Source organism: Hakea prostrata, chromosome 1 (assembly GCF_041222555.1).
Source record: "Hakea prostrata isolate BN-2017 chromosome 1, UWA_Hpros_2, whole genome shotgun sequence".
Lineage (NCBI taxonomy): Eukaryota > Viridiplantae > Streptophyta > Magnoliopsida > Proteales > Proteaceae > Hakea > Hakea prostrata.
This window is the reverse complement of record NC_142600.1, coordinates 70746315-70762161: the sequence shown is the minus strand read 5'-3', so window position 1 is coordinate 70762161 and position 15847 is coordinate 70746315. Positions and strand designations below refer to the sequence as shown.

The 15847-nt window shown below is 37.1% G+C and overlaps 2 protein-coding genes across 2 annotated transcripts; one reads left to right on the top strand and one right to left on the bottom strand.

The window, feature by feature from the left end:
• The first annotated feature begins 1689 nt into the window (after nt 1-1689).
• Nucleotides 1690-7548, top strand: LOC149029725 (uncharacterized). The gene is made up of 4 exons (XM_089142061.1): nt 1690-2052; nt 4358-4858; nt 6667-6813; nt 7150-7548. Exons 1-4 carry the CDS (start codon nt 1948-1950, stop codon nt 7237-7239), a joined length of 843 nt encoding a protein of 280 aa, XP_088998187.1. The 5' UTR covers nt 1690-1947; the 3' UTR covers nt 7240-7548.
• A 57-nt stretch (nt 7549-7605) lies between these two features.
• LOC149029724 (medium-chain-alcohol O-fatty-acyltransferase-like) lies at nt 7606-11819 on the bottom strand. Its single transcript, XM_089142060.1, has 7 exons — nt 11440-11819; nt 10059-10618; nt 9059-9125; nt 8802-8911; nt 8495-8707; nt 7993-8130; nt 7606-7755 (listed from the first exon to the last, which is right to left on the bottom strand). The coding sequence occupies exons 1-7, from the start codon at nt 11726-11728 to the stop codon at nt 7606-7608; spliced, it is 1527 nt and encodes a 508-aa protein (XP_088998186.1). The 5' UTR covers nt 11729-11819.
• Between the last annotated feature and the right edge of the window lie 4028 nt (nt 11820-15847).

Genomic DNA, 15847 nt, shown 5'->3' with positions numbered 1-15847 from the left:
AGTCTAAAGTAGGTTAAAATAAATATATAAATGATAGCTATTCCAATGAAATTGTCATATTTGTTTGTCTCACTTATCTATACAATTTAAGAAAAATTTCTTGAGATCATGCAGGTTCATAAGGCTCCCACTATTACAGGATCCAACAGGGGTTAAGCCTATGAATCCTTATCATTGTTTATCAATGTTTTATACGAGAGATTATTTTCATGTTTTAAACTTGCAACTTGTGGATGTCCTTTTCACATTCTATATATAGGCAATAAGTTTAAAATAGTCTTAGATTTAAACTTTATTCGTCCCTTTACACTTTTTCCCCCACCCGAATAACGGTATTAATAAATATGAGTGATGGTGTATGCTATGTGATATTAGATAGGGAAATTGCTTGGGTGTTGTGCAATTAATGTGCAACACTGGAGTCGAGGCTGATAAGATAGTGGGTCCTCAGGTCCTTCGGCTTGGGAAGAAGGGTGAAAGGGTGCAAGACTGGATCCCTGAGGCATGAGAGGGTGTTTTAGATATCTTTGTTAGTTCCATATGCAATTCCAATACATTGGATGTGCATGTAAAGCTAACAGCATCGTCCATTGTGTGGTGAACACCTTGCTAAGGACCCACACCCAATTGCAGAGGAAGGAAGGATGATGAGAAGATATAGTTTAATTATGATGGAAGATAAAAGAATGAGAAGACAGCAGACATTAGGACACATACCTAAGGGTAGCAAGGGAAAGCATATTCTATGGCATAGCATATTAGCATGGCACGCCAGGTAAGAGCAGAGCATGCAATGCACCACTTAGATTTTGATTGAAAAAAAAATAGAGCCAAATGCCAATGGATGACTGGGGACCTATATGCTCAAGAGATAGGAAGAGGGAGAAAGTTGTTCTTGGGATGGAGATTTGAATTTAAGATTTTCTTGATCTTACTAACGCTACATAAGTGACTATCACTACTGTTTTAGAAGTTATTTCCTCGTAAAAATATGAGTCTATTTTCGACTACTACCACCAATGTGATTTGAAGTATGTGAGCATGCCAAAGTCACAAGAACTCAGAGGAAACAAAACATATGCATTCAGCCTACATGCTAATGTTGGATTTACCTCTTGCCTTGATGTAAGGACTTTGATATTTCTTTAAAAAAATTCGTAAAGTCCTTTTAAAGGTAGACCTAAACTCATTATAAACTAATAAATAAAAGACTAAATTTAAGATAAATTGATTAATTAAAAATACTCGATACAGGATGATAAGTTTTTTAAAATCACCTGATCGATATGATACTCAATAGTTGATACCGATATTTTAAAAGGACCATTATCTTCTCAACCTAGCTACATTGCTATTCATGAAATATCAGCCTTATTTTTATAATACAAATGATACTCCCTAAAACAACGAATAAGTGATAACAAGTATGCAACTTGCATGAGTTAATGATAGTTTCTTTGACACGTGCCTAGGATTCACGTGCTGAGGCATTGTGGGGCCCTTAGAATAATGGTGACTAGAGAGTGGAGAGAGAGTGAGATTGGGCGAGTCCGTCCCGAAGCGATTGCGGCTGTTGCTTTCTCCCCTTCGTAGATTGTCTATTATTGCATTATTATTTATTTATTTATTTATTACTATTATGAACTATAAATATTAATAATGATAAAGGAAGTAAGAGGAGGACTAACTAGGACTGGCAACAAGAAAGACAACCAAAGTCAGATTCTTTGCAAGTGTCTCTCTGCCATTTCGGCTCTGCTCTGTTCCCTCTTGGTTCACAGCTCTGCTCTTCACTCTGCTGCTGCTGGTGGTGTGTCTTCTACTTATAAATACAGCTCGATTGCAGATTTGAATATAGAGTCATAGACTCACTCACTCTGCTTAAGAGTTCACCATTATCATCACCCAAGTTCTGGTTGGAGAAGGTGGCAAGCTCGATTAAGGAAAATGTATGCAGAGACGGGGTATCTGTATCCATATTTCCTGGGCTTCTCCCAGGAAATTCAGCAACTCGATGACTTCTGTCGGTTCGAGAAGACCAATGCTTTGGTGGTATATTCTCTTTTCCCCCCCTTTTCTTGCTTTCTTTTGGGTTTCTCCAGTCAGCATCTTGAGGACTTTCTCCCACGACTTGTTTTTTTATAGAATCACAGATTGAGCTTCTGCTGATTTTGGTATCATTTGGGTTTAATTTAGGGTTTCCGTTTTTCTTTCTTCGTGTTATCTGATGTTTTTGTCTGTTACTAACTGTTCTGCTCACTAAAGCTGATTGCTTGAATTAAGGTTCTTCTCTTTGCTTTGAGAATTACAACTCGATTGTAGCCTTAGATTGATTGTAATTAGGTATTTCATTCGATTCAAGTTCTTTTTAGCTGCCATCGTTTATAGTTCTGCCCCTCACGATGATGGGTACAGAAGGGAGAGGACAACTATTAATGGCGGTCTTGTTTATTCATCTTCTCCATGTTTTGTTTCTCCGGTATTCTCCTCTATTTTGGAGAAAACCATTTCTTCGACCCAAATTTTTCATCAGTCTTCATTTTCCCGTTATTTGTGGTGTTGTCCTTTCGGTGTCTGATGTGAACTCGGGCAGTTCTAGGCTTTCTTTTCTTCGCACACACGAGTATTAAAGAATTAAAAAAGTTGTAGAAAAGCGAAAGTTGGTCTTCCCCTTTTCGTCTGTTCTCCTACTTCCGGCCTTTCATCCCCATCAAAGCACTAAAACTCCTTTGTGGAATCTGGATTCTGAAAGTAATTCGGGAATGAGAAACTTTTTAATCCGAGAGAGATGTTAGTGCCTTAGTGGACCAATAGTACTGGGTGTAGTTGTTGATGTGAAAGTTTCAATAAAGTTGCAGAAGATCTTTACCGAAGTTCTTTCTTTTCCAGGAAAAACATCCATGATGGCTCGATTGGGCATTTCTGTCATTTAATGTATCTTAAGACACCGTCACAGTTGAGTTTACTGCAAAGTTAGTGGTTTTCCGTAGGGGGCCGTGGTCATGTCTTAGCTATAAATCAAAGGTTTAATCCATAAGGATTCGGGTTTTATTCTGTGGCGAGCCTCTGTTCACTTGTCCTGCCCCAACAAAGCTCCATACTCCAGCGGTTCTTCTATTGACTGGGGTCTCTGGTCAACTAAACTTCTAAAATTCTACAGGGTTTATTAAAATTTTCTCTTTCTGTTAATGATTATATACGAAGTTACGAACAATACCATGATTTTCTAATTCACAGAACACAGTAGATAATAATATTTTGGACTGCTGTTTGTGGCTTATATTTATACTTAAAAATTTTAATGCTTAAACAAATACATCTTGGGCATATTTACTGGGAAGAAATGTTTGCTGCTGATCACCCTGGATGATGAAAGTGAGCTGAAAGAGTATCACAGATGGACCAATGAGAAATCAAACCTGTTTCTTTAGATTGTTCCATATCTGTTGATGTTGTGTGCTTAACAATCTGAAGAAAAATAAATATACTGCAGAACAACCTAAGTTTGATAGCCTTTTCTAGTAATAATTCTTAGTTTAAAGAGAGATTCTGAAACAGGTGTTGCATGTTAGTACTTCTGATACTTCACTTGCCCGTTCAGGGATCCAAGTGATGATCTTCTTCTTCTTCTTCTTTTCTTTTTTTTTGGGGGGGGGGGTATGCTCATAATCAGTGTCTTATTTAGTTCTGAATTACCCGAAGTCCTTTCATTTTGCTTTCACAGAGAGTTCAATTTTTTATTCTATGAGAGGAAACAAGTACCATTCTTTCTAAAGTAATTCCTGCTGACTCACCAGTTGGACACTCAGATATAATGCTACTGATAAAATCTTCTTTTGGTGTTCCGAATTATGTGGATAGAGAGAGATTATATTTTCCTGCTCCTATACTAGTAGCTCATCAATTTCTTATATTATAACAGCTAGAAAGATATCTTCACAGTTACCTCTTGTAACAAAAAAGGGGTGTACACTATTGAGGAAATGTGATTTCTTCCACTTTATTTTGTTGTTGTATGTCATTTGTTATGTTTTCTAATGATCTGGAGAGAGATTCTATTTGTCCCCCCCCCCCCCTCTCTCTTCTGATGGGATAAAGAGACTGTTTTATTGCTCTTGTAGTAGGGGCTTATTAATATCTCAAATTATGATGGTGGGAAAGACATTTTCACGGTGCTTGCAAATGAAAAGAAAATTGTAAATCCTCCAGAATGTTCTTTCATCTTACGTTGATGCTTCCAGATGTTTGTTAACTTTAGATTCAGATTATTTATTTATTTATTTATTACTTCTTCTTTTTTTCTTTTTCTCTTTCTGTTCCTCTACATTTTTCTGATATTTATTCTTCTTAACTGTAGGACAACCTATTTCAGACCACTGTGTCTGAATATGACCTGGGAGGAGAAGGAGATTTATTTAAAGCTCCGGAACCAATCATTGAAGAACCTATAATGTGCCTTAATCCCATGGCAGCTGCCATGTCAATGATTTCTTGTGGGGAAGATGTTATACCATCCCAAACAATTAAGGTCCCTGATATTGATATTCAAAGCGATCAGCTGTTAAGTGAGGTTTTCTATGAGTGCAAGAAGGATTTGTTGGCAAACTCCAGCATAGAGGAATCATTTCATGAGGACCTGGATGTCAAGATTCCTGCTGTCCAGTTGGATGAGAAAGCAGCTGAGAAAGAAAGGTTGATTGCAGACACAACCTTTCCAAAAAGTGTAAGTTTTGAGTGTTTGAGCTCGATGGACCAGTTTCAAGGGGTTGCTGCTAGACCAAATTTTTTGGATTTCCAGGGAGTAGTTTTTGAAACTGCCTATGGGATGCGGAGGGCATTTAGTGAGGGTGACATACAGGTATGAGCTTTGTTTCCAAAGTTTCTTTCACACCTAATACCTCTGCAATCTGGTAATACCATATGGACTGTAAAAGAAAGGGATGAAGATTATGTTAGCAAGTAACCATTGTTTGCATGGCCAAAACACTTCTCCTGACATTTGAAACAATCTGTTAGTGTGACCAGAACGGATTATAGAAGTAAAGTGTGAAGACATCCATGGCATGACTGTTTGTCAATAGGGACCTCTCTTTGTGCACAGATCACAGATGCATTAGATTAAAGGAAAGAACCATAATATAACTGTCCCCATCAGTAATTCCCCCAAAAGGTTGTGCCATGTGACCTCGTGAAACTGAAATGGTGAATCCAGATAGTGTTGGCCTCAAAACTAGCTAGGGAAGAAATTCCTTTTACCACTTCCCTTGCTTATTTTGGGCTGAAATTTTACAGGTCCTCTATTACATGAACCCACTGAAGTCCATCCATATCTGCATGGCGACAATTGATTTCATGTAACAGTTTCCTTGTTCTTGATGACCTTTAGGTTTATTCAAGAAAATATTGATTATTTCAGAATGTGACCAATGACTTTTTGTGGAATTCATTGCAAATAAAATAGACCAGTAATCATTTGCAGACTTGATGAACTGATCCACAATGAACTGTGAACTACATGAACTAATGTTGACGAGGCTAATTATCCAGCCTCTTCATATTAGTCCAGCAATTACCTGCCTCTGGTTTGATGAAGTAAAGTTACAATATTAAGGATATTTTCAAACAACTGCTGCCTGTTATCTTTGCATCTGATCGTACTGTGTAAATTTTATTTGTGATTGCTTTTAATTTACTTCTTTTTTCCCCCTTTTTGCTGGCTAGTATGTGAGAGATCTGATGCAAATTTGAAACCAGGCTAAAACCTGATGTGTAAAGGTTGAGTTATAAAAGTTTGTACAAATTCTCTGAAACCCTTCCTGCTCCTTACCTCGAAACAAGGCCTGGTGTTGGATTGCTGGTTAAATTGCCAGCCCAAAGGTCACAAAAGATCCAGTTTTAAGCACTGTATGTTTAAATTGGTATAGTGAATATATTGACTTTACAAAATTGAGGTGGAAAGTATAAACCTGCTAGGCACATCTCATTGACATTTTCTAAAATCTCTTGTTTGACTGGTTAAACTAGTCAAGGTTAAAGGTGACCAGGATGACCTTGTCAAGGAGTTCCAGAGAAACTGTCTATGTTTTGTTCATTAGGAGCTAGGATACCTTGTCAAGGCTGCCTGTTGAATATCTGCAACCTCATATTTGCATTTCATGATGCACTGCTTTGTCATGGAACCTCTTTATTGTCTACAAAGAGCTGCTGTGGTGGTTGGATCTTTTAGGATGCATGTTTTCTAAAAAGTTAAAGGTGTCATTGTCTTCTGAAACACATGTTCAGTTCCTACAATGGCTTGTATGAACCTTCCTTCCTAATGCTTCATTGTTTTCTCCATGTAAAAGAGGCATTAGCAGAAAATTTTGCTGTAAGAGGGATGCTTACCGAATCTTTTGATGCAAAAACAAAAATGATACTGATAAAAATTCTAGGTTTGGAGAAATCATTTGTCTGAACAAATAGGGCCTAAGCTGAAAGAGTGAAACAATATATGTTTTATTATCTATGGCCACAAGTCTCTGGAGTAGTCAGCGTGACTTATTTGCTGAGGCTCTTAAACAATTCATGATATTTGCTACAAAACTCTAGATCTGAAAATTTTGTTTAGCATTTTTAGGTTGTTTCCATAAGCTATAGAGTGGGTCATTGACTGGACTTTTCTGACAGACACTTGGTAATGGGAATGCAAGCTTGATCAATTCTCAGTGTGAGCGCACAGTAACTATTGGCAACTATACCCTTGAAGAACGCCAGCAAAGGCTTTCCAGGTATAGGAAGAAAAAGACAAAGAGGAATTTTGGCCGGAAAATTAAGGTAAGCTCTCAGATGCCATATTTCCACTTCTCTTTCCTTGGCTGGAGATTTTGGGTTATAATTCTTTGGTTTTGAAGTCAGTACTACTTTTTATCAAATCTGATTTAGCTGTACTGATCTAGTCATGCTGTCAAGAACTTGTTCCTTAGCCTAAATGAGAGAACTTACCGTGATTACTCTCCATTTTTGCTAATTCTGTGCATTTTTGCACTTGGGACTTCTGTTATCTGCATTTTACTTGAAAACATTCCAGTCCAAGGCTTGGAGGTTGGGAGAATTGTGGTTTATTGGAGCTGTATCCCTAGTTTGGAGTGTGCTGACGGTGGTCTGTTTCAGTATGCGTGCAGGAAAGCTTTGGCTGACAGTCAACCAAGGGTACGGGGAAGGTTTGCTAAGACTGAAGAACCCGAAGTTCCAAAGAGTTAGGAGGTTTGTAGATATGGAAATTAGCTTTTGCTATTTCATCAAGAATAAAACTAGAAGGAAAATTATTAGCTTGCTAGGTTCCTTGGACGTTGTCAGGATAAATTGAGGAGAACTCAGATCTTGAAACTTGCTTTTCTTCTTCTTGTAATAATCTCTTCTGTAGTTCAACGTTCAGAGCGTTGTACATATTGTCTTCTTAATAAAAGAGCACAAATTTCCTACTTTTTTCCCACATGTATGCTATTGCACTGAAACCTACAAATGCACCATGAAACTCAGCTAGTACAAAATCTCCAAATTAGCTTCTGCTAGACATGAACATTATTTTTCGCCTCAGATAATCTTTGAATCTTTGTACGAGTGTTGTCACCCTTTTGCTACTATAGTATCCTTGATGAGCTTGAGGGACTCTTCCAAATCATTGCAGAGTTGTTGAGGATCAGGAATCACATTGGGGTCAAGTGCTAGAACAATGGTCATCTTGTTCATGTAGCTTTGGTAATTAATTGTTAGGGCCTACAATAAACCCAGTAAACATTAGTAAAGATGTTGGCTTCAAGATACATAATTGATGCAAGTCGAAATGATCTTGCCATGCAAATGTTATCTTCTTCCATGTGTATTAGGGGATGGGGGTCTATATTTGCATTGTACATTTGCATTAGAAACAATAGAAAAGGAAATATTGCTTTAGATACTCCAATCCTAGATTCAGGTTCCAAAGAAATTAAGAAACAAAAACAGAATACTTACGTGTGGGTGCCCATAAACACAGGGAGCAAGGAAAGCCATTGGATGGCCAAAAAAGCAAATCTCTTCAATTGGTCCGACAAGGCTTGTGAATGACATTGTAGTGCGTGATAGAATTTTGTAACATATGGCACTCGCTGCCTGTCAACCATACATATATGGAAAGATTTGAATATCACAATAAAGATGGGCATACAAGATGGAAAACTAACATCCATTGTTTCATGGTTTGAATTTGGATTTCAAACCAAGCAGGGTGAGGAGTTCAGACCCTCTGTCAGGGTAGAGGTTTGGACTTTTTTCATACTTGTCCACCACATATTAGGAGGGGATCCAGTTTGAATTCACTGGAATTTCATCTCTGATTTATTTTATCAGTCCTCACAAGTGAGTCTTATCCTATCGGTATAAAATCCAAACTCCAGGTTAAGGATTCTCTCTTTTGCCTGAGTAACAACAAATTGAAAAATGTAGGAAATCTTCTCCTATTCCTATATTAATTTACCTTATAACCAAACAACTTGACTGCCAACTCAGAGCTAAACAATGAGTAGATAGCTTCATATGAATGCTTCTTTCGATCAATGGTGGCCTTAGCTTCACGGATATAATCCAATGGATCATCTCTCAAGGCGATCTTGAAGGGAAGAAGCACATAGCCATGGCGATTTCCCCACTTAACATCAATTCTATCTTTCTCCATCATATCATGTAAAAACTGCAACAAAGGTTAATCGTGAGCTAGCTAGCTAGCTTGTGAAAGATCTTATATATTAATCTATATTTTAACAATAAAGAAGCTTGAAGCTTACCTGGATTCCTGGAGAAGGTCTTGTGTTAACAAGAAGAGCTGCTCTTAGGCGAATCTTTTTGGGAAGATTGTTCTTCTTCTCCGTTGCTCCCTTGTCTTTCTTCTCTTCACCTGCCATGACAGAGTGCATTTATTAAGAAACATACCTTCTGTGGCATTATCATTCCTTTTATGTACATGTACATGTGTAGGAATAGAGAGAAGAAATACAAAAATCAAATCAATTAAGAAGAATGAATGGAGTAAAAGAAAGCTCACAGTATCTTCTGTTAAGGTAACGAGAAAAACCAGCTTGCGTCACTCCTACTGCAACGTCGTTTATTGTCTGCAAGATTCATTCATGATCAGTGATTTTAGGTGATTAATTATGCTAGAAGTTGTGAAATTACATTACTAGGTTAGGGTTCCACTACTTGGTTAGTGGTTCCCTCACAGATTTTTCACCACACACTTGAGGGCGGGCCCACGTAGGTCTAGTGGGGTCTCACCTCTAACTTATTTTATTAGCACTTAGAGGTGGTCCACACCTTTAATGAGTAGTATAAAAGTGTGAGGAGAGCACAAACTTCTAACATAATGATCCAAGTTGGGATTCTTTCATCCCTTTTCACTACACATTACAGCCTACCTCTTGATTCTGTCAAGAAAAATCGAAGGTAATTTCCAAGTGAACCCTGCTCATAATGTGTGGTGAAAAAGTATAAGAAATGATAGGTTGAGGATCTGAATTCCAATGATTTAACAGGTCTAAATCCTCTTCACCCAGACAGAATGTCCACTCATCCTCTCGGTTCAACTTCTGTACTATGCATCTAATGCGCAACACTGTGCTGCCAACGCTCAAGATCGAAATCTCGATGAAGTTTTGATCTCAACCATTGACAGCAGGTTAATGCACAACATTCAAATCTCTGCCCATCGTCCCACACTCATAGTGGGTCAAGCAGGCCTATTTGTGAGGTTGAAGGGATGGGAGGAAGGGCCGTTGGTGGAGAGGACACTGTGATCCACTCTATATAGAATCCATTTTCAAGGCATTCCATGGCTTATTTTGCTTGGAAGAAGCGCTGCTCCTAGCAGTGTGCCGGTCCAGATTTGATTGGATCTGGACCATGCGCTGCTGGGACGTGCCGCTGCTCCCAAGCGTGATCCTTCCATGGCTTCCTCATGTGGAATTATTTAACACACGCTGTATCTCTTTCTTCCTTCTCTCTCTCCTAATCTTTTCTCTTGAGCGTTCGTAACACAACGTACGTACCATGTTCAAGGCATTCTTGATGAACTTCATGTCATCCAGACTAACCGTTCGGTGCACGAAACGCTTAGGAGTGAACTCAACCCCAGGAGGACCTTTCAGAGGCGTTTCTGTATCCGCCAAGAAAATCGCTGTGGCGATGAACTTGGCAACATCTACTATCGTATTCAAAACCAGAAGGAGATTAACCCATAATGCCAACAACGCCCGTGAGAATGCGCTGGTTTTGGTCTCTACAACCCTTTTTCTCTGTGTAGGAACCGTCGGCAACGCACCGCTACCATCTCTTCTGCGGGTGCAGGCGAGCAGGAGTGACATAAGAGAAGTGCCATCGCCTAGAGAGTGGTGAATTCGAAAAATTGATACAGATTCTGCTTCTGGTGTTTTCACGTTGAGGATGTGTAGATCCCATAGAGGTTGGGACATGTCAATGGAGGTCGTACTCAGATTGGAGATGTACTGTTCGACGAATTGCTCAGGTGAGTCCATTTCTGAGTCAAGTTCCGGCATGATTACATGCTTCTTCAAGTCCACCTGCACTCTCTTCCACCTCATTTCTCCTCCTTTTCCGACCACCTGGATTGGACCAGAGTTCAAGAGAAAATTTAGAATTGCATTGAAGAGAGAAAATTGAAGTTAATGTTTTTTTTTCCGTTTTAAGCAAGGTTGAGTAGGGATCACCTCCTCGTTTTTGTCATGCATTATATTTATTCACCATACAATTGGATTGGAGTTCATGTGAGACTTATTGAGATTTTTACCTTTAATTCATTTCATCTGTATTCAAAGGTGGGTCCTACTTCTGTTATGTGTTGGAAAGCATTTTGGGAGCATATACCTGGGATCAAGATCCTCTCCGTCCAGCCTCTTCGTGAGTCCAACACTAAATAGGTGACATATTGACGGATTTAATCACAGCTAGTTGTGATCCGCATGGCATCCATCTAGTGGTTGGACACACATAGGGCTGAATGGAGTGGATATTTATTCCTATTCTAGAGATATGTGTTCCTGCTTCTTTATAGGAGATTCACTTGGGGAGCATAGAGCTTCAATGCTGCGTACTGTGAGGATGGAATGAGTGGTCGAGGTCGAAATCTCGAGCACTCATTTTGTATTTATATTTTACTTTTTCAACCATACCTACCTATAAAAAAAATTTAAAAAAATGTGCTTGAGATTTTGACCTCGACCACTTATTCGATCGTGGCCATATGTAGCACTGAAGTTGAACCCCACTTGGGATCCCGCTTTTGAATCATTTTGTAAGTAGTCAAAAGGTGAGCCTCATTCTTACAGTGTGGCGAAAAAGCATTATGAGCAGATGGAGGTGATCCTAACCCTTCTCTATTCTTGATGGATGGATGGAAGGTTCACGTTCAACTGGCTTTCTTGTTATTGTTGTTATTACTTGCCTGAACACTCGAAAAACGTGGGTGCTTGAGGAGAGTAGGCCCAAGTTCAGCATGGACGACGTTGATGTCGACGCGAGTGGTGCAGCCCATGATAGCTAAGATGTAACAGTTGAGATGAGGTTCATGAAATAGGCGTGAAGCTGGACTCAAGGGTTGTTCTTCCTCTCTCTCGTCGTGGTCCACTTCTTCTTCTTCTTCTTTGATTTTCTTCGTTGCAATTGGTCTCAAATCTTGGCTTCTCCATTTGAGTCCTACCATTGTGCTTGATGATGCCAAGTCTCTGAAACACGGAATGCAGACTATTTGAAGAGTGCCACGAGGAAACTGCTTAGGATCAAGAAATGCAAAGAACGGGACGACACACGCATTTTTTATTTTCTTGGCTTCGCTTACCTTTACCGTATTATTATAAGGTTACATACATTGGCACCCACCACATCACAACAGTAGCTTCCCTCTGGTTGTTTCCACTTCCCCCAACAACTCATGTTTGTATTTTAGGTGAAAAGTTTGTTTTTTTACCTCCTCTGTTTAGAGTTGCTTTGTATTGGGGAGGGGTAGGACTATTACATATTTACATATATCAAGGGAAGGATCGAATTCTGACTTGTCTAGGAGTTGGTCATTCCCAACAGATTTGACATTTGTTGGTAAACACAGTCGATTGCGACAAAAAAGGGTTGTTCATTGCCGGGTTATTCATTACAATGACCAGACCAATGCCTCTTAGTGGAGATATTATGGGCTTAACTGTCATTTAATAAAGTTGAGGTTCATGTAAATTGGCCGAGATGAACCTTAAATCTAAAAAGAAATGTTATGTGCCTAGTAGCGTTCATTCAAGTATGTGGGGACTAGATTGGACTATTCTAGTATGAGATACATTAAAGAGCTTAACTCAATTCTTTTCTTCAGCTCCTGAGCTGAAAATTGAACAAATTACTTATAAATCACTTGATTTTACAAACTATTACATTTATATCCTCGAAAAATTTCTCATTTATGTTTTAAACCTTCTGTGTTTCAAATTATAAATCAAACACACGTTTAAGTGGGTCAAGTGAAATTGAACAAATTATTTATACACCCCTTAGAGTTTATCAATTATTACATTAGCATTCCTTGAAATTTATTCTATGTGTTGAGTTATATATGAAATGCACTCCTACTATCAAAATAATGGTTAAGGGATTTTGCTTGGGAGCAGTGCCTACGTGGCACTGCTCCAAGCAGCGTAAGGTGAGGATTAAATCTAGGTTTTTCATTAAATCCTCATCGTAGATATTACTCATGTGCAACATTAAATGGTAGTCACTCGGTTTACTTGCTTTAACCCGGACTAGTTCAGTTCAAACCAAACCAAATATTAAAAATAAAAATCTTCTTCCCTGTTTAATTGCTCCAAACCTTTTTTTTCAAAATCACGACTAAATGATCATTTCATCTGTGTTCTGGGAGGGAAGTCGAAGAGACTCTGCTGCTGCATTTTACTGAGCAAGGCTTGGTGCCATCCACCTACAACTCCGGCAATTCTTTCACCATTGCTGAATTGAACAGACAATCCCAATCGTTCTTCATCCCAACTGCTGAACTCTCCAACATTGCAGGTTCTCCTCGTTTTTCTTTTAAATTTTCTCTTTCAATCTCCCTCTTTTTTGTTTTTGCGGTTTAGATTGCAACTAGAAAGTGATTGTTTTGATCGTGGGCAATGCAGAATCGTTGGTATATACTCACCTGTTGTGCGATCAATACCAACGATTCTGCCTTTATATACTTTGCTCCTCTCCATTACATGTTCCAGAACTCGAGTGCTCTGCAATTGGTGAAAGTTTTAGGGATTCAAATTTTTTTGTAAGGAATTTCAGCTTCTTTTCGGCTTTGTTCTTTGATTTTATCTTTACTTTTAGTTGTCTTTCTAACTCTATTCATTGTATACAGAGAACCAATCAAGTAAGGAAGACTCAAATCAAATAAACATTGAAACGCTGCAGCATTATATTGGTAATTATAGTCAAATTCCAGCATAAATCTACAAATTAAAACTAAAGATTGAAAGGCGATGTAAACCTTGTTCTGCATCAGCTTTGCTTCTTCTTTAGCAACCCTTGAAGCCATTCTCTCTGCAAGCAATCTTCCTCTCAAGCACTCTACAGTCCTCAGATCGTTCTCTCCTTCCACATTCTTTTCCTTGAGAGAAAACCCACAACAAAGAGGTGATAGTAAAACCAAAGAAAAAAAATTGTAATAATAAATTTATGAGTTATCATAAGAAACCCACCTCCATTTCTTCTCTGCATTATCACAGGTGATTATATACCCATAGTATAAAAAGTGATTGTTTTGATCGTCGTCAATACAGAAAGATCGAAAGAGGAAGATAAGAGTTAAAGGGGGTTTTGAATCGGTTTGGTCAATTCGTTGGTTTGTTCACCATCTGGTTTACCTTGTAAAACCGCCTTAGAGTCACTTAAGTGCATGAATTTTGCATGTGGAAAAATAGAACGGTGAAGATTCATGAATCTGACCAAGATTTAATCCTCACCTTACGCTGTTTGGAGCAGTGCCACGTAGGTATTTTCGAAACATTCAAATTACCATCCCCTACCCGCAAATTCAATTTTCAAGAAAAAATGGGTTAAAAAGAGAACACATCAACAAAGGTAGAGGAGATGATGAAGAGTTACATGATTGATTCTTAAATTTTTTTTTCCTTTTTTTTTCTTTTTTCTCTTATTTATAAAAATACTAGTAACGATGCACATGCACAAAATAATGAAGAGGGTTGTAAAGAAATTTAAGACGTTTTGATGAGAGGAAAAATAAAGGAATTCCAAGTGGAGATTATGATTTTTTATTATTATCATTTTAATATATATATATATATATATATATATATATATATATATATATATATATATATTTGGGTAGGAAGAGTTCCTAGAGAGTTTAAATGCAAGATAGATTGGACAAATTTAATTTAAGGGGAGATAATTAAAGGAATTTAAGATGTTGGATATCTTTTTATTATTTATAGACCAATCAATATTATCGTTGGAAAAACATCCTCTGTTGTGCATAACAGGGCACACATATATGCCAAATAACTAGGCTAAGAAAACAAAGAAACTACAAGGCTATTGTAGACTTTTCAAATTTGAAATCAAGCTTTGAATCTCAGCTTGTTATTTGGTATAAAAAGTGTACTGTTGTGCATATACAAGAGGATTTTTTTTCCCATTATTGTTTAATAATAATTTCAAGAGATTTGAAAAATATGCAAGCTAACTTCCCAAATTGATTTTACTGAAGGGAACATTTTTTAGATGGTCATATTTTAAAAAAGATTTATTCAATAAGATTTTTTAATTTTTTTTTTTCAAATTGAATCTATTTTTTAAAATAGTTACTAAATCCCAAATTTTGAGATAGTTTTTTCTACCCAGCTAATATTCTATTGTAACCTACTTAAATTATCCTCAAGTCTTTTAGTGCAAATAATGAAACTGATTAATGATAGGAGGATCAAAAGCTACAAAAAACAAGATGTTGTTGGCCCTAGAATTGTCAAGAGATTGAAGGAATTCATAAGCACTTCTCACAAGTTTTTATATAAAATACTTGATGGTAATTTGGGTAATTCATGGTAGAATAGTAATTGGGCGGGAAAATTCATCACAAAGTTTAAGAATTGATAATTATTTTCAACACTAGAATCCCTTTGAGTCAAATTTTTTTTTTAAATATCTTATAAGCAAAATTTTCCTTTAGTTAACTTGTGTCTGGAGAATCTTTCAATTTCCAATAGAGAGGAATAGAATTAAAAGCAAATAGTGGTATCAATTAATATTAATCTAAAATAAATATTTAATAATAATAGTTGTTATTATACTTATAAATATAAATTATAATTTTAGACATCTTTTAACAATAACTTTAAGGTCTGATCGATTAATTAGATAAGGGAATTTAAGAAAACAAAAATATAGCCATGTCCTTTGAGTTCATGCATTTTATTATTATTATTATTATTTTTGCCATAAAAAAAACATGAACTCTTGCTTTTGTAATAATTAGTATTAATATTAATATGATTTAACAAGGATAAATATGCTTTTTATTATTTAAAATTAATGATATTGATTATAGAAAAATATATGTAATATAATAAATTCCAAAGAAAATAAACATACTAGCTTATAAGTCCACGAAGTGTCTGGAATCTTGATTTTGACCAATCTTGACTATCTAAACCAGGTAGTTTCCTATGAAAACCAATGTCTTTCTTGAGAATAATATAACATATAGTAAATTTCTTCCTTCTCCAGATCTATTCTGGTCCATTCAGATTCTAGCTTTGGGATCATAATCGATTAAAAA